Source organism: Phalacrocorax carbo, chromosome 4 (assembly GCF_963921805.1).
Source record: "Phalacrocorax carbo chromosome 4, bPhaCar2.1, whole genome shotgun sequence".
NCBI lineage: Eukaryota > Metazoa > Chordata > Aves > Suliformes > Phalacrocoracidae > Phalacrocorax > Phalacrocorax carbo.
In genome coordinates, this window is record NC_087516.1 from 3,010,423 (window position 1) to 3,032,266 (window position 21,844).

Below are 21,844 nucleotides of genomic sequence, written 5' to 3' on the forward strand. Positions count from 1 at the left end.
GTGTCCATCACATGAACCACAGCTTAGTATTGTGGGTGTCCAGCTGTGCTGGCTCCTGCTCTGCTGGCAGGTGGGATCTTCACACTTACAAGACTTTCCAGGGTCCTTACTCCTGCTGCTCCTGTAGCGGTGAGACATACTTGGGAAAATTCCTCCAAAAAGGGAAAAGGTTTGTTCCTGCTGCTTTGGGGGTTGGACAAGATGATGTCCAGAGGTCCCTTCCAACCCCTACCATTCTGTGTTATAGCTTTCTGTGTTTATTCCAAACTTTCCCTATCCCTTTGCCCCAAATGCATGTTCCTCAGGGGGGCTGGAGCAGGGACTCCGCAGTCAGATCCTCTCCAAGCTGCAGTTCCCTCCTGTGTCGTCATTCAGCTCCTCTCTAAGAAGGCAATGGCTGGGTGAGAGCTGCTCCCCTTATGTGCTTGCAAGGAATCCTTAAATACCTCCTGGAGGTGACGGTGCCTTTGTCGCAGGAAAACCAAATTGTGTGTTGGGGTATGGGGAGGGGGCTGTGTTCAGGGTAAGGACTGTGCAGCAAACACAGTTAAGATGTTTGAGCACTTGGTCTTCTTGCATCTCCCTGTTCTAGTTGGTGTTGACGCAAGTTGGCTTGCACAGTCCTGGCCTAATAAAACCTGCATGCTGGCGTGACTTTTGCCAGGGAGTTTCTGCCTCTAGCTCTGGCAGAGCACGATGGAGAAACTGGCTGCCTTCCCCAACTCCTACCGGTGCCAGGAGGAAATCGGCATCTGGGTGCAATCTGCATCTAAAGGACTCTGGCCTTTCCAGCGGCCCTCGGTCTGAACACTAGCCCTGGTCCTTGCTGGCCCTGCATAGCTCCAAGCGTCTGTAGGAGAGAGGCAGAGGTGCTTGAGGAGCTGTGGGAAGCTGTAGGGGGAAAAAAAGATGTCCAGGAGGGAGACAAAGGAATGAGTGTTTATGTACCTCTTAATCAAATATAACTAATTTCTCCACTTGTCAGATAAGACTGGCTCTCCCCTTAGTTGTGAATGTGAGCAAGAAGAAGCAGTGTTGTGTCTGACTTAAAGCTTCAGGCTTCTGGGTCAGCTCCTTGTGCTGCTGCTTCTTCAACTCCCCTGATCCCCCCTGTGCTAAAGGGACTGTTGTGTCTTTTCTTGGATTTTTTATGGTGGTTTCTGTGGTCCTCTCTCCTATCTGGATGAGTTTCTGGGGAGAACTCTTAAAGGGTAACTTGGGATGTGCTCCCTTGTATTTGATACAGTTCTATCTACAGTTTATTTGTGCCTTTGCTGTAGGCTGGAGGACAGGTACCACGTAAAAGGTGATAGCTGCTAAACTCACCCCAATGTCCCAAACTGCAGGCTGCAACTGCTCAAACTACAAGACCTTGGTCTCTAATACTGAATTTCCTTAAGAAACCTGGTGCCCCAAACCAGGCTGGGTATCTGCAGACCATCGTGCCGGAGCAACTCCAAATGTGCGTCTTAAAATTGGATCCTTAGTGCTGTGGTTGAGACCTGTGGGATTCAGCTCTAGGGGTGAGACCAAAGAGCATCGAGGCAGACAATGATGGGATAAACACTTTAAACCCTTTCAAATGACAAGAACTCAAAAAGGAGCTGTTATCTGGTGGTTCCCCGCCTCGGAGGGGGGTTCCCAGCAGGACACTGTGCTCCCTCTGCTGTGCTGCAGCGTTTATTGCACTGTCCTGCAAGCAGAGCTGACCTCCTGCAGCTGACGGTGCAAAGCAGGCTGTGCAACAGGAGCTCGCCTTGTGAAGCAAACAGATGTTTCGCTTGAGTTGCAGTCAAAGCAGCAGAAGGTGGGGGGTGATTTAAGGAGTTCAGGGCATGATTAAAACAGAATGAAACAACTCTGCAGGTATGGTAGTACTTAAATATATTTATAAATTTCTTACTCCATGAGCAACTTCTTTGTTGCTTCAAGTCTTGGCTGCGGCACAGGCATGGGAATCCCAGCACTACTTCACGCGTGAGTATTAGATCAGAGTTTCTCTGCAATGCTTGGGTCCACCTAGTGTTTCCTTCTGGGCTCCAAACTCTTTCAGTCTCCAGTGCTAGCCCACCAGAAAAGCCAGTCTTAGCAAAAGCATCCTATGAAAAAGCAAATGTGCCTGATGTCTGTCGCTGGCTTGGAGGAAACCCAAGTATCTTCTGCTCAGGTACATGGCTGATCAGGCTGTCAGGTCCTGTGTGATCTGGTTGTGAAGGCGAGCAAAAATCCTCTTCCCGTTGGTTTCTAGCCCCAAACCAGCTTAGGTACAAACAGCTACTTAATGCAAATCACTCAGGAAGAAATAACTTGCTAAGAGAGGATAATGTGTCCTTTGAAGGGAGGCGGTCTTTGTGCGTAAAGCTTGTTACTTGCTGTGGGGGAATACTTGGATGAGGCTCCTCAGAAGCTGAAGGGCCCAGGGTAGGGTGTAACTCCTGCTCCTTGGCTCCAGCTCCCTCTGGGTGACTCTGTTTAGCTGGGCCGGTGGAGACTGCTTGCAAAAAGCAGGTCTGGAGACACTGGGATAGACCAGATAGCGCCAGACAGAAGGTATCCGATACCTTCTGTGGTGCCTGGCATCATATTGGATAAGCTGATACCTTCCAGAAGGTTATACTGGTAGTGGGGTTAATATTTCTAGCAAGGGATGCCTACTGCTATAATAATTCATCATCATAGGAAAATATGGTTTGGTTTGGGGTATAAAGGGAAATTAATATAGGGCCTGGTTTTCTACCACTAGCTGTGTGCTCGTAGGATGTCTAGAAGGAATCCTACAAACCCCTCCAGGAGACTTGTATGAAATACAGCCCTGCAAAGTTATCCTTGCATGCAAGAGCATGCAATTCCATAGTCCTGTCCTTCCTGGTTGCCTTTTCCCAGGAGGAGATGGCAAGGTCACCTCTTGGGAGAGTGGGCTCCCATCCCCTGATGTAACTGGATGCCATGCCTTCAACTTGTGCAAGGAGTTTAATGTATTAAATTTGTACGGTTTAAACCATTAAAACAAACTATTCTGCAATGTCAGCAGGACTTCAGCAAAACCACAAATTGTTACTTTAAAACGTATCTGTCTCAAACCAACATAATTGGATTAAAACTAGATCTCATTCTTCCTATGATGATTTTTTGGGTGGGAATGAGTTTTTCTTGTGAGTTGAAGGCAGTGGTACTTAGCTCACTTTCCAGTTTAAAATGCCGATTCCTTGAAATTAATCTAGGTGCTAAATAAGCATCAATACTTCTCTCCAGTATTTGCTGGATCTATACAGTAGCTTAAGCTTTCAAATCTTGGCAGGGGGTTTCCTGCCTCCAGCTGAAATGGTGTCAAATGGTTTTCTAGGTGGTGTTTTTCTAGATGTGGTTTGCTGATTTAGAGGATGGGGAAGGTTCGCTATGGATATGCTGCCTTGAAACCGAGACCTGTAGCAATCAAAAGCTAAGATGTCTAAGATTTCTTTAAACCCCCTTCACTACTAAATTCTGTGTTTTCAGAATTGCTTGCTGCAAGATCAGGAAATGGAGGAACAAAACAGTCCGAGTCCAGCCTTGATGGTAGTAGAGCTGTTTATCCTAATATGATACTGTGTAAACACTGGAGGCAAGGCAAATGTCTTCTTGCCAGTCTCTAACTGCTACCTTGCTTCTATTTCAGCTTCTTTCACCACTCCTCTGACTTCTTTGTGTTCAGTTTTCCTGGTGTTGGCACCTGCCTCCTCGTGGGAGAGGGGCTTTGAGTGGGGACGGGGGGATGGGGAGGGGGAAGAGGGGCTTTGAGCGGTGGGGAGGAGGCAAAAAGCACCAACTCTTGCTCAGGTTGTGAGCAAACAAGATAGCAGTGGCTGGGAAATCTCACCTGCCTCCCCCACCCCCCCCCCCAAAAAAAAAAAAAAGCAGTGAAGAGTAAGAACTTAAGAAATGTGCCTGTTCTTATTTAAAGCAAAGGCTGCAGGTTGGGGAGCATCGCTGCACCTGCTTATAAAAACTTTATTGTTGTTGCTGCTTTCTTTTATAAAAACAACTCGAGGTGCATCGCTGTGCTGTGCCCCGGGGATTTACTTTGAATCCCAGCTGGCTGGTTTTTGACTCGAACGTGCCTCTGCCAGGTTATTTCAGAGGAAGTTTAAGGGGCAGAGAAAACCAAGCTGGACGGTGGGATGGCGTGGCGCACATCAGCATGCTTCATGGTAAAAAGCAAGATTTGTCAGCTCGATGCTTTTTCCCAGCTCTTAAGTTATCGGTAGCGTCTCACCTGCTGACGCTTCTTGTAGCCTCGCACCCGTAGAAAAGCGAAAGTGGTATATTTTTTTTTCTTAAATCAGTTGAAGTGACAAGCCTCGGTATGGGGTCGAAGGGGGGGGGTCCAGAACTGACTTTAAATCTTCCCCTTCGAGCGCGCCCGGGGCTGTGCCGAGGCGGCGGGGCCGGACTCCCCGCGATGGGCTGGGGCTGCGGGGCGGGCGCTAGGACCCGGCCGGGGGTGTGACACCGCTCCGTCCCTTCCCCTTCCAGCCCGCACTTCTCCACCGGGACTTCTTATTTTATTTATTTAATTTTTATTTTTTTCTGGTGGCTACACTGTCTTTTTTTGTTGTTGTTATTTGGTGAAGGGGGAGGGAAATAAATAAATAAATAGAAACCCCTCGAAACCACAAGAAAACCCGAAAAAAAAAAATAATAATGTCGAGATGAAGACGGGATGAGAGGAAAAACCGAGGCAGCCATGGCAGCGAGACGGGTGTTTCACCTCCAGCCATGCGGTGAGAGGCAGGGCTGGCTGGAGCCCGGAGCGGGGGGCACAAGTGTGATGAGTTTTGCCGGTAGCTTGCGGGGTGGTGGTGGTGGGTCCCCCCTTTTTTTACCCCGGTTTTTGCCTTTTGCAGCAGCCGGAGGGGTTGGGGATGGGATGCGATGGGGAAGGGTGGTCTGAGGGGGGACGTGTATCCCGCTTTTCCCCTCTTGGAAGGGTGCTGGGGGTGGCAGAAATCTGGGAAATCCTCATTTCGCATCATGGCTTTTGTTCGGGAGCCGGTGGCTGTTTGCGGGGAGGTGGTGACACCCCCCAAATCTGGGCTCCCTGGGCAGCAGCTGGGTGTTTCAGCCCCGGGAGCGTGGATGCAGCGTGGATAGAAGGACCAGGGGATAAAGTGATGTGAACGTTGTGGCTTGTTCTGGGGGTGTCTTCCCCCCCCCCCCCCCCCTTGGTACTTGTTTATACCTAACTAGGGGAGGAGGGCACGGTGCGGTTTTTAGCTCCGCTCCTGTGCTTTGCTCGCGGATGCGGTTGCCTGACTTCGCGTTGGTAATGGTGTAAAAGCCACAATAAAAAGAGGAAAAAAAAAAAAGGTGAAACTTATGTAGCTCAAGCCGAACTAACGTAAAGGGCTGGGGTTTGTGCCAATGCACACAACTGCCCAAGCCATGTGTTTTTTCGTAAGGCAGGGAGAGGGTGGATTTAAACGCGCTTCGAAATGCACTTTGTGATTTATGCTCAACTTTAAAAGTGACTTTCTGAAGTGCCTCCCCTCCAGCCTTACCAAAGGAAGCACTTCCTTAATCAGCATGGCTGCATTAGCGCTGCTTTGACACTAAATTAAATGACAGGGACTCGGGTTAGTGTAGGAAAGTTTTTTGTTCTGGAGTAAAAGCAACTGTAGGTGGCACAACAGCTTTGCAGCCCGCAAAGCAGCGAGCGGGAGGCTCGTCCTCAAACTTCTCTTGAGGATCTCTTCCTCTGGAGGGGATTGCGCCCTTGTTTTTTTCCCCTTTCTGGTTTAATTAAACAGTTCGCTTCAGATCGGGTGTTCTTCCTCAAAGCTTTCTTCTGCGCTGCTGGTTTTCATGTCCAGGGCTGTCGCTGTTCCTCCTGAGACCTGATGGTGTGGACTGGCCATCCATCAGCAATACGCGCGTGAACAACCTGCAGGGAACGCAGAACTCTTTCCCAAGCTGCTGCAACGTGCAGCGTTTGCAGGACTTCTCTCACGTGGGCTCTCTCCAGGTGTGAGCACAGCCTCGTCCCTCAAAAAGCTGTAGCTGAAGCATGGGATGAACTGCTTGACCCGGGGCTGGATACATCCAGCGGTGATTCAGCCTTCTCACCTGGGTTGCTGTTGATTTTGTGGCTTGTTGTTTTTGGAGGCTGGAAGGAAACAGTGATGCCACACTCTAGTCCTGTCTACGCTGCGACCTCGGTCGCTGCTACCCACCCCCGTGAGCCGCGCATCACTGTTTCCCTGCTCTAACCGAGATGCGTTGGCTAATCCATCTCAGCCAGAGCCCTCTAGTTTTGAAATATCTGTGGCTTTTATATGGTTGCCACTCTGTAAGAACTACGTATCACAGAGGAAGTTCCTCTCCGGCTGTCGTATTGTTCCTTGGCAATTTGAACGCTTCAGCTTGTTAAAATGAATGCGGCTAGAAATAGTGTTGGGCTTTTAAATGCATCCCCCTTTGACTCCCCCAGTGGCATAAGATATCTGTATGGAAACTCATAGCGCCTTGACTTCGAGTAAAGCTGTAGTAAATCACTTAAGGCTGTAAAAACAGTTGTTAAAGCTTTATGTTAATGTGAAAACAAAGATGCCTTGGCTTTAAAAGCAAAAGGATCCAGAACGGAAGCTTTCTATCTTGCCTTTAAAACAAAAAGCGTCAGTGAAAAGTTGGATATTTCTTGCAGGAGGGAGCTTGAGGTTAGCTGAGAAGTTGGATTTTAGTCCAGAGTTACTGGCCTGAGCCTGGTGCTGTTTTACTTGCCTGTAGAAGACTCAAACCTCAAACTCATCCTTGCAGAACCGTGGTGATGCACCACGTATGTACTTTATGCCTAAAAACAGGTGCTAAATCACATCACCTGAGGGAAAAGCTGTTCTTTTTTTCGGTGAGTAATTCCAGTACTGTGCTGTGGTTCAGGTGTCTCTGGGAAGCCACAGCGATTGCTATCCAAAAGCTTTCTATTGCTGCAGCTTGGGTGGCACTCGAGTTACCTCTTCCTAAGGCAAAACCACTAAGTTGCATCTTCGTGATGCAAAACCACTTCTAGAAAAGTCCCGTTTCCTTATGCAGGATTTTTCTGGGAGTAAACAACTCTGGGACTCTTTAATGATCCATCATCATGAAACTGTTGTCTACCCTCTCACTAGGCAAATTACTGCCAAGCATGCCAGCAGATAATCCAGCATGTGCTAAATCCAACCTACCTTCGCTGCTAGCAATGGCTGAGGCACGGCGTGGTGCTGTCCCTGCCGACGCGGGGCGGGGAGGCTGCTGTGAGGATGCAGTGCAGTACGGTTAAAAACTAAGAATGCTGAGGGCAATTCCTGAAAGTCCATCCTAACTTGAGTCTGAGCAGCGTTTCGTCATTGTGAAGTCTGCAAAGCGGCTCCTTCAGGAGTTTGTGCTGGGAACCTGGTGAAACAAATGGGTTTTTAATGCAATTTAACTTTCTAAATAAGATCCAGGATCCACATAAAGCCTTTCTGCAGAGCATGGTGACATGCTGGCCCACAGCAGAGCACTGCAGGCTTCTGCATCTATCAGTGCTGGCTTTGATATCAAAGCGTTTAGCTGCCACATAACTCCATAGGCTTTTCTATTCCCCTGTTCTAAATTAATCCCTGGCTCTCACTTTCAATTTAAAAAAAGGCAGTGCGAAGAGCTTCAATCTAACTCTGTCATTGAAGAAGAGTCTGCAAGCTCTGGACCAGTGAGAGCTGTGATTTGGGTAGGGAACAGAGGGAATAGAGTCCACTTCCATTCCTCATAAATGCCCTGCTGAGAAACTGTGAGAAGACAGGGAGAAAAGCATGAAAACCTGATAGAAGCCACTGGAGTGGGTAACGCTGACTTGATGCTTGTGTTGGGAAGGAACTTTCTTCCCCCATGGGTGCTTTTTGACTTTCTGAGTTTGAAGGACTTGATGCAAACAGTGGCAGAAGAGCTTGTGGGACTGTGGCTGCCCCAGGGCCATCCCTGCAGCTGCACCATGGTGGGATGGGTGGAGACCGGTGGTAATGGGGGCTCTGGCAGGGGGGAAAATACTCAGATTTGAAGCTGATGGTGAGATGATCTCAGCTGGTCGGTGCTTGGAGCTGGGCAAGCTTTGTCTCGAGATGCTGCAAGTGGGTTTTGAAGAGCAACAGTGATGGAGTGAGTTATTGCTAGGTGCTACCCACCCATGGGGGCAGATAAGGAGTGGAAAATTGGGGGGGGGGGGGGGCAGTCTTGGGGCTGAGGATGAGGTGGCCTTCCTCCCCTTTTGGAGTTGGGGCAGGTGCTGGCACCCTGCAGCAGTGGGAGCTGCCACTTGGGCTCACCTCCTGGAGAAAAAGCACCCCATGGAATACAGTCGGGCGTCAGGTTTATTCTCCTTTTCCTCTCACCCGCTGTCATCTTCTCCAGGAGTTAAATGCTGCTTCCCCCTGCTCCGAGCCTAATTGCGTCCCCGGGGTTTAACACGCGTGTGTTTGTTTTATTCAACGTGTTGGCTGTTCCCACCGGAACAGGCTGATTTTTTTTTTAGGGATTGGGCTTTTTTTTTGCTTATTGTGCACAACAAGCTACTGCACAAGATATTCATTGGGGGGGAGGGGAGGAGGAGGAATTGTAGTAATGCCAATACTTCTTGAATATTATAAACCTGGCTTATCAGCCCGACACAGAGCTGGAATTTGTCTCTTCCTGTGCTGCATCTCTGCTTTCTGAGAGGGGCGTTTAAATACAGGCTGGAGACGCAGCCTTTCCAGTGTGCTCTGCTGGGCTGTGACAGCAGCAGCGGGGCTGCTTGAGCAGTATTTTTTTTTTCTTTGCACTAATTCCTCTCCAAAAAGGAACTTCTTGGGGAGAAGGCTCTGAGACTGCATGTCCCAACAGTACCCGCTCAAGGAGGTGAAGGGAGACGCGGTTTGCTTCGTACCTGGCTCTCCTCTCTTCTCTGTCCTAATGGAGCCGGCTTCTTTTTGCTACCCACGGCTCACCTTTCTCCGCTCGCCCTATGGCCAGTTTGGGGCAAGTGCTGGCTCTTCGCAGGATTTGGCCCCGTGGCCGCAACGTTTGGTGCCGCAGAGGTGGAGCGGGCCGGTGGACGGTGCGTGACCGGGGATGAAAGGGTTGGGGACTGGAGTGGGGGTGGTATGGGGTTAGCAGAGAAGCCCACTGAGATTTGGGGAGGTTTTGGAGATGGTGGGCGAGGAGGGATGCAAGGCAGGTAGGACTTGGTGGACGCATCGGTGTGGTTTTGCTGATGTAGTATCTTCTCGGACCTTTCCTGGTGGTGCTCGCTTGGCTGCCATCGTCTCCACCAAGGAGCAGCTCTGGTCCCTGATACAACCTCGTGCCCAGGGAGAGCTGATAAACAACCCCAGCACGCGGCAATAAAAAAATCCAAACCATAGAAACAGATCTTGGCCAGTCTTCTGTTTCATAAGCTTGTTCACTTGCCGAAATGAATCGGGCAGTGTTTGAAACCTGAAATACCTGCTGGAGGCTAGGCGGGCTTGTTCCACCTTTAGGGTTGCGATGCTGTCAACTCTGTCCTTTAAACTGTTGTTAAAGGTATCAAGTATGGGTATAGAGGAAGGTATTAATAATTCCCTATTGCAGACTTGTCTCGTTACAAGGAAGTGCCTTAAAAGTATCAGCTTGGTTCAAAATTTTACACGTTGCTTTACTGCAAAGGCTCTAAATGGGGAACTCGGTAAATTCTGCTGGTTCAGGAGCTGAGCCCTGCTGTAAGTGCTGATCCAAAGGACAGGCGTCTTCACTGTAAAACTGTTTTGGGGAAGGTATCAGATGAGGTCCTGAGCAGCCTGACATAACTTTGAAGGTGGTCCTGCCTGGAGCAAGGTGGAGTGGGGCTGGAGACCTCCAGGGGTCTCTTCCACCCTCAAGTATTTTTTGAACCAGGGTATATTTCCTTTACATCTTATTAACAGTCTGAACACGATGCACCTTACCTGGAAAAGCTTGTCAGGTGGCGTGCAAAAAAAAAAAGGAAGAGACTGGATGAGCAGTCTTGGCAGAGAAAATGTGTAGGAGGTGTTTAAAAACATGCATTGCCTGTGGTTTCATGCAGCGGAAACAAGTCTGTAGCAGGGACTGAAAATGGGGGGGGGGCGGGTATGGAGCTCTGACTGAATCTCTCCGCTAAAAGCAATGTCTCTTAGCGTGCTGTGCCTTGCCTTGCGCTGGGGAACGTTTGCTGCCTCCTGGTAAATATGATCGCTGGGGAGCTTTTACTTAAGTCACAGTAGTTGTCAGAGTTAGTGTAAGCCAGAAGATGGAAGTGACCCAGTCTTGCCAGCATTTGGATAACTTGCTGTTTATTTCTATCTGGTTTTTTTAGGGTGCCACCTTTTCTAAGGCTACTTGATGCTGCTTTGGGGAGTTAGTTTTTTCCTTTTTTTTTGGCCAGCATAGACCATTCCTCCCAGCTTTAAATATCCAGCTGGGGGAGACTTGGCTCATTGTTATGAAAATCTTGAATTGCAAAGAAAGTGAAGCAGTAAATAGGCTGGAGGGAGGAGGATGTGGCATCTTCCCTCCAAAGCTTTTTAGGCACTGCATAGTTGAGCACTAGGCTTGGATAGAAGTCTCCTCAAACGAGGTGAGGTCTCTTCAGCTCTATTTTCTGCAACTTGCTGATGGAGCACAGACTTATTCCCCTGTTTCTCACTCCCTTATGCAGGCTCCTCACTGAATGTGTGCGTTAACCCTTGCGCTGCTGCCACCCACGCAGCCGAACTGTCATGCTGGGTAGCGTGGCAGAAAAACATCGGAGCCCAGCCCCGCGATCGGGCAGGCACTGTGCTCGCAGGGTACAGCAGCTATATCTTTAAGAATTGTGCTATATCTACCTCTTAGCAGCAGGTTATTTTTCCTCCCTCTCTTCTTCCTGCATCTTCACATCCTCTTGTTTTCCCTGTACTTCTGTCTGTAAGGTACAGTATCTTCTCACTTCAGTTGAGCCTGACTGCCACAATGCTTTTTTTTTTTAAGGAGGCACACGAGCTTTCTCCGTACAGCATCCAGCGAAACCCGCCGGCGCCGAAGCGCGGGGTCACTTTAATTATTCTGGTTTTTTTTTCCTCTTTGCTACCAGAGGCAATAGCTGTGAGAGGCAGCGGGAGCTGGGTGGCTGGAGGAGATAACCCCAAAGCCCAGCCTTGGCCGGGGCTGCGGTGGCATGCAGAGCCGTGCTTTGCAGGCATGAAGTTAGCGGCTTGTCAGCATCGCTGCTCCGGTTGGGAGAGCTGGGTTGGAGGTGCCCATCTGGGAGCTAATGGGTCGCGCTCTCACTCCACCCATTCGCCGCTTGCCAATTGGAAGTGAGGGAGAAAGATGCTCTGGATGGATTAATATTGGAGCCATTGAAAAAGCACGAGCCGTTGCTGCCTCGGCCACCTGAGCAAGTGGCATTTGGGAGCAAGTGTGGTGGCTCGGAGGGTGCAGCCAGGAGGGGAGTGGAGGCTGTTTGAACAGTATCTCTATTAAAGAAATAGTGCAGGTAAGTTGTGGTCTTAAAAACAAAACCAAAACTGAAGTAGTACTGTTGCTGGGTGATGCATTTGGACAGGAAATCTAGAAAACTAGCTCTGCCAGCTCTTTAATTATTTAATTCACTGAAGTAAGGCAGTACTTGATGTATTTTCAATGGGCTTTGCTACTTAGTGATGATATCTATTGCCTGTGCCAAATGTCTGTGGTGTTGTGTTTAAGGATGGAGAAATACCTTTTGAATTCAATATACATTAACCAGAGCGCTGTCATCCGTGGTTTGAATTTAGTTTCAAGATGCATGAGGGGTGATGAGCACAAGAGATCTTACCAGTTCTAGTTTTTCTCTAATGAATGCTAAAACATCCTAACAGCCTGTCTGTGGGGCTTTACATACTGATGTTTCATGTGGGGAAAGTGCAGTGCTGAGTGAAAACAAAATGCCTATCTGTGATCTGTCTAAAACGCTAGCAAACATCATCCCTGTTGCTGTAGCCATGGAAGCCATGTAGATGAACCATAAACAATGTCCTAGTGAATTACACTCTATCATGGATTGTCAGTCCGCAATTATTTCACCACCGGACCGGGGCATTTTTATTTGGAGTCGATGATGGACAGCAAATTCGGACCTGGTGCTGCTGGCTCTCCCCCTGCCTGTGCTGCTGCTGCTGTTGTCGTCGCTGCTGTTGTTTCGTGACTCCTAGTCATAGAAACTGCATGGGGTGGTTTGTGTTATGCTGCCAAGCATGTCGTGATTTGAAAACCCTGTTTCTGGGGGGGTGGTTGAGGCTGCGGAGGGCAGCTGGGCTGCCGTTTGGGTATCCTTTGGACTGTTTTCCCTTTTAATAGTAGGGGGAGGTTTTTCTTTCTGTGTCTTGCCTGGAACCACAACTGAACCTGTGTTTGATCAAGTGGCTGGGTTCACTGCTGTACTTCTGTACTAGAAACATAAAAAGACACAGATCTTGTTTTTGACTGAACTTCTGGTTTTGTATGAATAAGAGCTGGTCTCTTGTTTCATCCAGGCGCCTTTTGGGTGGCGGTGGTGGGAAGGGGTGCAGGAATAATTCAGCTGCAAAGCTTGGCCCAGCCACTGCTGCCTCTTTAGCAGCCGTTTTTATTTCTGGCGGCAATAAGATAGGGGATAAAAACTTTATAGAAATGCACTTTGTTCCAAACCATGATCCTGGTACCCTGGGGGGATACTAGATTGTGAAACTGGTGGTGCCAGAGCAGCTCTTCCACCTAACCCCAAAGAAGGGGTCTTATTGCTCCCAGTTCACACCTTGCTGCTGCTTAATTTTTACAGTATTTTAAGCAGTTGAACGACTGCAGGGAACAGCTCCCTTCCTCTGAATAGCCCCAAGCAAGTGAAATGTTGATAGGCTGTCTCTTAACTATTTCTGCGTGTTTTACACAGTACCGCTGCAGATAAGTGGCAGGTGGTGGCCTCTGGAAGACCTGCCCATACAAAGGAAGCATTTCAGCAAAGAAAAACATTTCAGGCACCTTCCTGAATCCACATTCAACCCTGACCAAGGTTTGGGGCCATTGCAGTATCTTTCTTTTTTTAATTAAGAGTTATGAGGTTTTTGATAGGCCCTGCAAGTGAAGGAGCTGTCTGAAAAGCTGTCAGTAAGAGTTAATGCTTTCTAAATTATTTACATGTTTCAGGAAAAGTCTACTGAAAAGCCTCGACTGGTCTGTTCTTGGGCCTTTGCCAGCTAGTGGGATCTCTGGAGGTATTTGCTTTTGCTCCTCTCCATGTAGCACTTATGCAAGAAATCCTTGCAAGTCTTAAATCACTTCTTTTAGAGGGCCCAACAAAATGAAACCTCCCCCTTCAACCTGAAAAAAAGGCAAGTAGCCCAAATTCTCTGTCTGCTGGCCAAATCCCAAAGTGTCGTCGCTCCCCCACTTCTCAGCTTGTCCTGCTCACCTGTGAAATGCTGGCCAAGGAACCTGGAGGAGGGGGTAAAGGTATCCCGTGAGCACAGCAGCTGCATGGCTCTCAATTTACGGGGTCGCTTCCTCTTGCAGCTCACCTCTGGGAGGCACCCTCGGATATTAATTGCTCTGGTGGGCTAAATTGTGATGAGTCAAGCTGGGCAGCCTGGTGCTGCTGGTAAATCCAAGCACTGTTAACACCAACCTTTCACGTGCATGGGGTTTTTATTTTCTTTCTGGGGGGGAGGACTCTAGTAGCTGTCACTGCTGTAGCCAGCAATCATTTATTAGGTGGCTTTATCATGATGGGTGCTCCGGAGGAAGCTGGGGAGGGGTTGGAGAGGGGAATCGCTCAATGCAGTGAGGAAAATGCTTTGAAAGCAGACATGTCTGATCCCTGAGCTTGTGTGTGGGTGTGTTTGCTTGGGAGTGAGCAGGCAGGAGGATGCTTCCTGCTTTATCTTTTCAATATGATGCTTTATTTTCACAGTCAGCAATTGTGAAAATTAGTTCTAGGTTTCGTTTATTGGAGTGACCGTAGCCTGATTTAAGACCTTCTCACACCATTTTCCTTCATCAGAAGAATATCCAGCTCCTTGCATATAAACACTGATTTGATACTTTAGTGCCTGCTGAGCCACGAAGCTATAAACTTGTGCGTTCCGCCTGGATCAGGACTGGCATCCTGGCATAGCCACGTTGTGATGGAGGATGCTGTTTAGATAGATCCATGGAGCAAAGCTTTGACTGGTGCATCATGGGATACCCAGGAAATGTCAGAGGGTTGGTGTCACGCCCTCCAAAAATCAGAGATGGGACACTTCCCGGGGTGTTAGAGATGTTCAGTTTTGGTAATCCAGCTCTCTTAGTGGTAAAAATGGGATTTGGGGGGGGGGGAATTAAGCCCTTGTGGGAAGCAAAGAGGTAGTGAAAATCCTTTAGGAATCCTACTAGTAGGGGCACAAGGGAGACAAGTGACACATCTATGCAATTCCGTGGCAAGAAGAGTATGTTAAACATATGTAACTTCTTAAAAAGTGCTCTTCGCTAACAGAAACATCCTCTCCTGTAAGGGTTGTTAGAGGGCTTGGCCACGTCTACAGGTAAGGAGGGCAAAGCTTCTGCCCCTGCAGGTCTGAGTCTCTTGGCTAAAGCAGCAATTTGCCAGATTGGGCTACTTAAAAGCACCTTTGTTCTTGGTCTCTGCTCTGGCCAATATGTTATCTTCTAAATGCTTACCAAGGTGGAGGGGTCTGGAGTAGATTTAATTCAGCCTGGGTCATGGCTGTCGTCTTAGACTATTTTTAAGACCTAAAAAGTCAATTTCTTGTAGGTGCCTGCATGCAGACGATGTTTTAATCAACCCATTTAGGTAAAGGTCTCCAACAAAAAAAATAATCCCTGCTTCAATAAAAGTGGTGCCAAGGCCTGCTGGTGTACCGTACCGCTGCCTGCGTTAAACCTCGAGGCATGCCACGTAGGGGTGAGTCCGTTGTCCATCCTTCAGTGTCTGGCTGTGTTTTGTCAAAGGCTTGACAGCTTCCTGAGGAGGAGGATAAGCCGAGAAGGAAAGTGGGGGGCAGCAGTGCAGAAGGGGAACGTAGGCAGAGGGGAGTCTGCCCTTGCTGTGAGTCCTGACTGGTGTGTGCCTTTAGGCTTTCACCATGATGACTGGTACGCTACAAACTCCTTACTTGTCAAATAGTGTTGTGGAAAGCAGTATTAGGGAGATATTTAGACATGTGTGATGGGCATGTGGATATAATCTGGGGGAAAAGGAACACAGCTGGTCCTTTGTGGAGCTTGGTAGCTTGTCATAAGGCTCTGCTTAGCCCTTCCCTGCAGCTATGCTGCTGAGATGAGTGAAGGGCAAGTTGAGGAGGGATAGGGTTCTGGTGTGTGTCATGAACGAAGGGTTTATCCCTCTGTCTCTGCTCAGGCTGAGGTGCGGATGGCTGAGTGTCTGCACCGCGAAGGCACGTGTGGCGCTCACAAGGGGAAGCAAGGCTGTAAGTGTGCAGTGAAGAGTCCTTTAGCTGATTTTGACTCTTATCCCTTCCAGATAAAACTCCCTGGAAGGTAGCAGAGTGCTGGTGTTTCCCATTAAATGAGTTATAAAAGGTCTCTCTACTCATCTTGATTTTTTTTTCTAGCATGTTTTCCTTTGCCTTTATCAATGCAAACTGGTGCTTTCTGGGGAAAGGTCTGTGTTTGGGCTTGCCACAGGCAGCAGTGCTCATATTCCGTATTTACCGGGCACTTTCCTGCCCAAGTATTAACAAGCATGCCTTACTCATCTTACACTTCCTTGAATTAGTGATCGGTTTTGAAACCCTGACTTGTCTGTGTTGTTTTGGTTTTTTTGCCTAGGTGTACAGAAAAACAGGTAAAATCTCAGGCTCTTGCCCTGGGCGCCAACTGTTATTGGCCAGAACAGCAGCACAGGGGCATGCTTCTCATCTCTGACTCTGCTAATACGAGCTGTGCTTTCACCAGCATTTTCCAGTTGAAGTATTCAGGGCTGTGGGAAGGGATCAGCTGCATAAGTTACAACACTTCTCATTTCTATCTATACCTTAAGGCTCAAGAGCTTTTTTGCGTGCTGCTGTCCATTCATTCTTGCCGACTTGAATAGTTTTAAATGATTTGCAGCAAATGTCTCCACCAGGCGACCTCGCTGCTTGGTTCTTCCCTGAAAACTGCCAAAATCTCCCGTCTTACGAGCACAAGCGATGCTACATGGGAGAGTCCTGCAATATTGATATATTTGGACCCGATCAGCTAGTCAGTGTGATCGGATTTCCTGCCCGTCAAGCTCTCTTCCTATTTTTTTGTGATGATGCAGTTTTGTGTTACGAAAAGAGTTTGAGGCTTCCTCATCCTCCTGCTGTTGAGGTCTTGCAGCATAGCGAGATTTTTAGACTCTCAGTTGTAAGTTCCTTTCAGTTGATGCTCCGTGTAACTTTAAAAAAAAGTCCTCTCCAGCAGGCTTTACATGGGATACAATTCCCTGCGTGTATAGCTTTTCTCTTAAGTTTGATTTTCTGCTGACTTTGGGTGGAGGAGAGGAGCAGCGTCATTTGGTTATTAAGTATGTGAAGCACATAAATTGTGGCTCTCCCCTTGCCCCAGGTTGCATGAACTTGGGTGCAGCTCCGTGGTCACCTGTCCAACTGCAGAATCCCTTGTCCTGTGATGTTAATTCATGGTGGGGTGGAGAGAACAAAGAATGAGAAGCAAGCTCAGTTTAATATTAAATGCCAGGTTTAGTGGAGCCTTGGATAGGCTTAGCTTTATCTTCCCCAGATCTAAGCCTTAGATGAGACAATATACTTATTCAAGCTGGACTTGGCCCCAGATCTGTGTGAGGAATTGCAGCCAGCTGCAACGCTGCCCATCGTGCAGGGAAGCTGGTGCCCAACTATTTAACGGTAGTGATGGATGTTGTTAGCATTGACTAAAAACTCCTGGAAGTCAGCTTGAAGTGGCCACAACCTTGCTTCTAAAGCTAAAACCCTACATATCTTCTGGGAAGTAGACATTTTTTTCCTTCCAGATAACTGGGCAGCTCAGTCTGTCATGCTGAGAATTGGTAATTCCTCCTGGGGGGAAATTGGGAAAGTCTAAAGGCTTTTTCAGCTGAACAGGTGACTTTTTTTTTGTTGTTGTAACTTCTGTCTTAAAGGCTCAAGTGTTTTGCTTTATCAACTTTAAGGCAAGATGTTGCATTTTATCCTCAGCTTCAGTAAAGCGGTGTTGAAAAAGGTGGTGGAAATTGGGATATTGGAGCACACCCCGAGTCAAAGATGAAGGTACTCAACGTCTTCCCATCAGTACTTGTGGGATAACTAAAAGCTCCAGATGTACAGGCTACCTATGTTCAGAGACAACTCCAGAGCAGCCAGTATTGAAGGCCCTGTAAATGAAAAAGTACCTTTCCAATAACCCATTCAAAATGGTGTTGTCTCAAAGTAAACGTCAGTTAAATATCAAGACACTAGAACTTGGAGAGATTTACTGGAGGGAAGTCATAAAAGCCGAAGACCATAAGTACCACTTGTAGAAAACTTGTTAGAGAGCTATGTTGTGCTTCAGTATAAGACTCGCGCTGCAGCCGGCTGTTTATTTGGAAGATGCCAGCAGCAGAACATGGTAATTGAGTTACCAAAGTATCCAGAGAATGTGTTTTTACTTGTAATCCACTAATATTGCAAGGCTCAAGAGAACTTGCTTCTAACCTTAAAACAAGAGGGTTAAAATGGGTTCTTAGATCTGAGACACATTTCCCACAGGAATTTAATAATGGAGGATGGAATGGTAGGGTTTTGCCTGTTTGTTGTTAAATGCAAATGTAAAAATGGTAAGAATGTAAGAAATCAGGAAGTATACCCACTTCTGGTCTGATACTTCCCACTGTGTAGATCGTTTGATTTGTCCTAGTCCTAAGACCAAGCACCTTTAAACTACAGCAAACTTGACCAGTTGAGAAGTAAACTTCATATTCCTCCCCCTTGGTGGCTCTTGGAGTCGCTGCAATAGCTTCAAGTCAAAGGGCGGTGACTTCTGAAGTCTTAAGCTGTATCCGTGAGCCTAGAGAAATGGGCTTTGTTTTCCATTTTGCAGCACTTCTGTGCTTCAGCTCTTCACTTTTGCCTTTGAATTCAGTGCTCACAAAGGGAGGAGAAACTAGTCAATAGGTTTTCTTTGAAAAAGCAACTAAGTGGTGACACTTAAAACCTGTCCAATTTAGTCTCATCTAATAGGTAGCCCTGTAGGGAAATAAGGTGGGGTGTCAGTAGAAACTTATTTGCTGGAATAAATTAACTCTTAAAAATGAAGAGCACTGCTTAAATTGTCAAGAGAATATACCACGTGCTTTTTGGCAGATAATGGAAGGTGGTATCTTGCCCCCCCTTTGGACAGGGGAAGCAGTTGGAGAGTCTGGTTGTCCTCATGGGTGTTGGATGAGAAAGCACACTCTGAGTGAGGACAGAGACCCCTCTGTGAGAGATACTAGAGGTATGAGAGTGAATTTGCTGTTGTGTATCTCATCTCCTCAGGGCAATGCTTTCCAGCTTCTGCCTCTAGAAGCCTGACCTTGTGTCTTGCTGAAACTGCTTTGTTTGTATTTTGATTGCTGAAATCTGAAAGAAAACCTGGGGGAAAGGACCTAGCAACATGGATTTGGTGGATCTGAGGGAAGTAGTGTGCTTGTGTGGAGAAGGGGAGATCCCACCCTGTGGTAAAAGTGCCCTCCAGACTGTAGGTCTCTCCCTCCAGCCCTCAAAGGCTAGTGCAGGGGCTGATCTGTACTCCACAGAAACCTCTGCAACTTCAGGCAAACCCTGGAGCATTGCAATGTTGATCTCTAATGTATTTAGAAACTTGTATTCCTGCCCAGGCTTCCCTAAGCTAAACAATTGTGCCGATTCCTGCAGTGTTTTATAACTGCCCCTTGGTTGAGCTCTTTCAACAGTGGAGGTGAGATGGGGAGAAGGAATATAGGCTGGGGTGTGTGCGTCAGGCTGTGGGTTTGTACCTTCCTGCTAGAAGAGCAAGGACTCTGCCTTGCTGTCGGTTCTGTGCAACTCGAACACGTTGCTCCTGTCTTCAGCACAACCTGACTAAGGAGTGAGACCTTGGATGATAAAAAACCCACGAGCCTTGTGAAAGGAGAGGCGTGTGGAGCCTGTTGATACGTTTGCCTTGCTGACTGCTACTGCGTATGCACTTAAGCACAGCCTAGCTGGCCTTGTCCTTATCTTATGTTTATGGGACGTTAGCTCTGCTTGCTTGTGCTAAACTCATTGGGGAAATGAGAAGGAGGCTGATCTGTAAGGAGGGAAGAGATCAGTTGTCCTCTCCCCCAAATCAGTCTCCTTTGTGCTCAGTTAAAAAGTTAAGGGGATACCACTTTCTCCAGGTTCTCGGAGATGCAGATGATGCGGCCCCCAGTTTACCTTTCCTACCTCCACTTCTGCTACCACGTTGACCTTTAAGTTAGTTCCATAGCTCCATGCATGTGCCTGGACTTGTGTAAACACCCCATCGCCTTTTACCTCCTGGGCACGTTACAGACCGTTCCTGACGTTAATGTGCGTAGCCCCTTCCGTGGGGGTTGTAACATCTTTTCAAAAGGCTCCAACAAGACTGAAGTCGGAATCCCATTGGTGCTATGGGACAGCATTATGTAGGGATAAGACAAATTACCAGGGCTGGACTTTAGCCAGGACATAGTAGGGTGAACGCCTGACTTTTTTTTTTCCCAAACGTGCCATTGCATCTTTAATTACAAGGTTAAGACCTCTGTTCTATGACTCATCTGAAAAAACAGCACCTCCAACATAATTGCCTGAGCGTGTTGCCTAGGGGACTGTTGCTCATTAGTGACTCAGAGGAACGAGTGCCACCTAATGAAATGGCACTGCCGGCTGTAATACCCCAGCCTTGCCCTTTTCACGTCTAGCCCAAGCAGCGACAAAACCAGAGTCTCCCAGAAAGGTGCGATGTCAGCCCAGGCAACGCTGCAGTTAGAGGGGGTTTCTAATGAAGGAAGCAACCAAATCTGAGCTCCAGCTCAGTGGGCATTATCGACCCATAGGAATAGGTGTGTTCAGTCAAAGGAAAAGCAAATAGTGTCTCGTTTTTTTTGCCTAGTGAAGGATGAACGTGTTGCTTCAGGCTCCCTCAGAAGCCACAATAGAAATGAGAAATTGATATACCATCCTGGTGGGGATGTGTCAGTTCCTTGGGTAATCTGTCTGCCTAGGCGTATTTTGTTTGTTTCTCTGAAATACGTAAATGCAATCATTACACAATAAGAGCCTCTTTAAAAAAATTTTCCTTTGATCGTTAGCATGCTAATCAGTCTGGATGGATCTTCTCCTTCCCTTCCAGGTGGAGGGAAACAATTGACTCGTGTAATGGGTGCCCCTTGGCCACGGTGCATTTGTTCTTCCAACCCATTGTTCTGGGATGAAACTGGAACATTGTGTTTCTCTCTTGGACCAGACACTTGAATTGCCCTTGGGTTTATGTGTGGTTTTTTTAAATGGTCATCAGGGTGTCCTTCCAGGAACCTGTGTGGCCAAACGCTGTCTGCACTGAAAGGTCTGAGATCTGCTGGGCTGTGATGAGTGTTAGGGCTGGAAGGTGCTGCCGTCAATGGTGTGACCTGTATCCATCTGGTGCATGAAGGTCTCAGTGGACCAGGATGAAATGTGATGCTTGAAAACGTGGCACACTGTAAAGGGGGGGGGGGGGGGGAAGTTACTTAACCTGTAAGCCAAAAGTTATGGGGTAGAGAAAGGGTCTTTGGGAAACAGTCTCATACCTCAAACAAAAAGCAGGAAGCCTAATCTGTAGAACAATAAAGCAGGCAAAACCTCTTTCCTTGTTGGCCCAAATTCATCCCAGGCTTGCGTAGGTAATGTTTGATTAGCCTAATGAAGTGGGGAAAGACAGAGCAAATCTTTCTGATTGCGTTTTGGCTGGGAAGAAGCATATAAAGTGGCAGCATCTAGTAGCAGCTTTCTAAGGGACTGCTTGGGTGACTATTGCTCAAGGTCTGAAATAGAGCACTGTTAGCTCACCATAAAACGGGACATACACCTGTACGGGAAAGCTGGTGCTTCCAGCCCACGCAGCCTGAACTGTCAAATACTGTTAGTATTAAAAACAGCCAGGCTGAGCTTGGGTACCAACCTTGGATGACACCTGAAAGCAGGTGCTCCTGTGCTGTTTGAACATCTCTTTGCATGGCAAATACCCAGTTTGCCAGCAGTTAATTGCAGAACTGACTCACTGACAAATAAAGTATGTTTGATAATGAATCATGGGGATTTGGTCCTAGTGCTGCTGTGTTTGCGGGTTCGCTCTTGGTGAGCGTCATTTCCCATTTGTGGCTTCCTCACAAGACCCTGTCGGTGCAGATGGGGTTTGCTGCAGGACCCCTGCTCAGGAAGCAGGCCAGGGAAGGTGACCGTGTTCTGGTGCTTATCTTCAAGTGCCAAACACTGTTTTGGGATATACTAACGATTAGGAGCAGCAGAATAGAATGTGAAATCCCATTCTCATCTAAACGGAATTGTTCTCTTCTAAAATAAACTGGTTCTTTTTATGCGATTGTGAGATACAACCTGGGCTTCATTGCGGCTTGTATGTTTTTTTTTTTTTTTACAAAAGCCTCATAGATGCTTAGCTTGTATTACTTCTGCATGCACTTGTTCAGGGTTGATAGGTCACTGAGATGATCAGCCTCGTCTTGCTGTTTTGTGGTCTCAGCTGAGGATGTCTGAGACTGCTTAACTTTTTTTTTCTCCAAGCAGTGCCTGTATAGCATATTCTGGTAAATGCTAAAGTCAATAAACAAAAGGCTAAAGTTGCCACATTCAGGAAAATC

General features: G+C 47.6%; 1 protein-coding gene across 4 annotated transcripts in view; it reads left to right on the top strand.

Moving 5' to 3' along the window:
* The window catches only part of SLC4A11 (solute carrier family 4 member 11), a 142,853-nt gene that overhangs the window by 41,062 nt on the left and 79,947 nt on the right, over nucleotides 1-21,844 (top strand). Inside the window, exon 1 of one of the 4 annotated variants that reach the window (XM_064448833.1) lies at nucleotides 8,583-9,085. The exons of 1 other annotated variant lie outside the window; for it this stretch is intronic. In XM_064448833.1, the coding sequence (XP_064304903.1) occupies nucleotides 8,860-9,085 (226 nt within the window). In that variant the 5' untranslated portion in view covers nucleotides 8,583-8,859. Of the gene's footprint in view, nucleotides 1-8,582; nucleotides 9,086-10,935; nucleotides 11,504-21,844 lie in introns of those variants that run through there. 2 more of the 4 variants (XM_064448834.1, XM_064448836.1) reach the window with 2 other exon arrangements.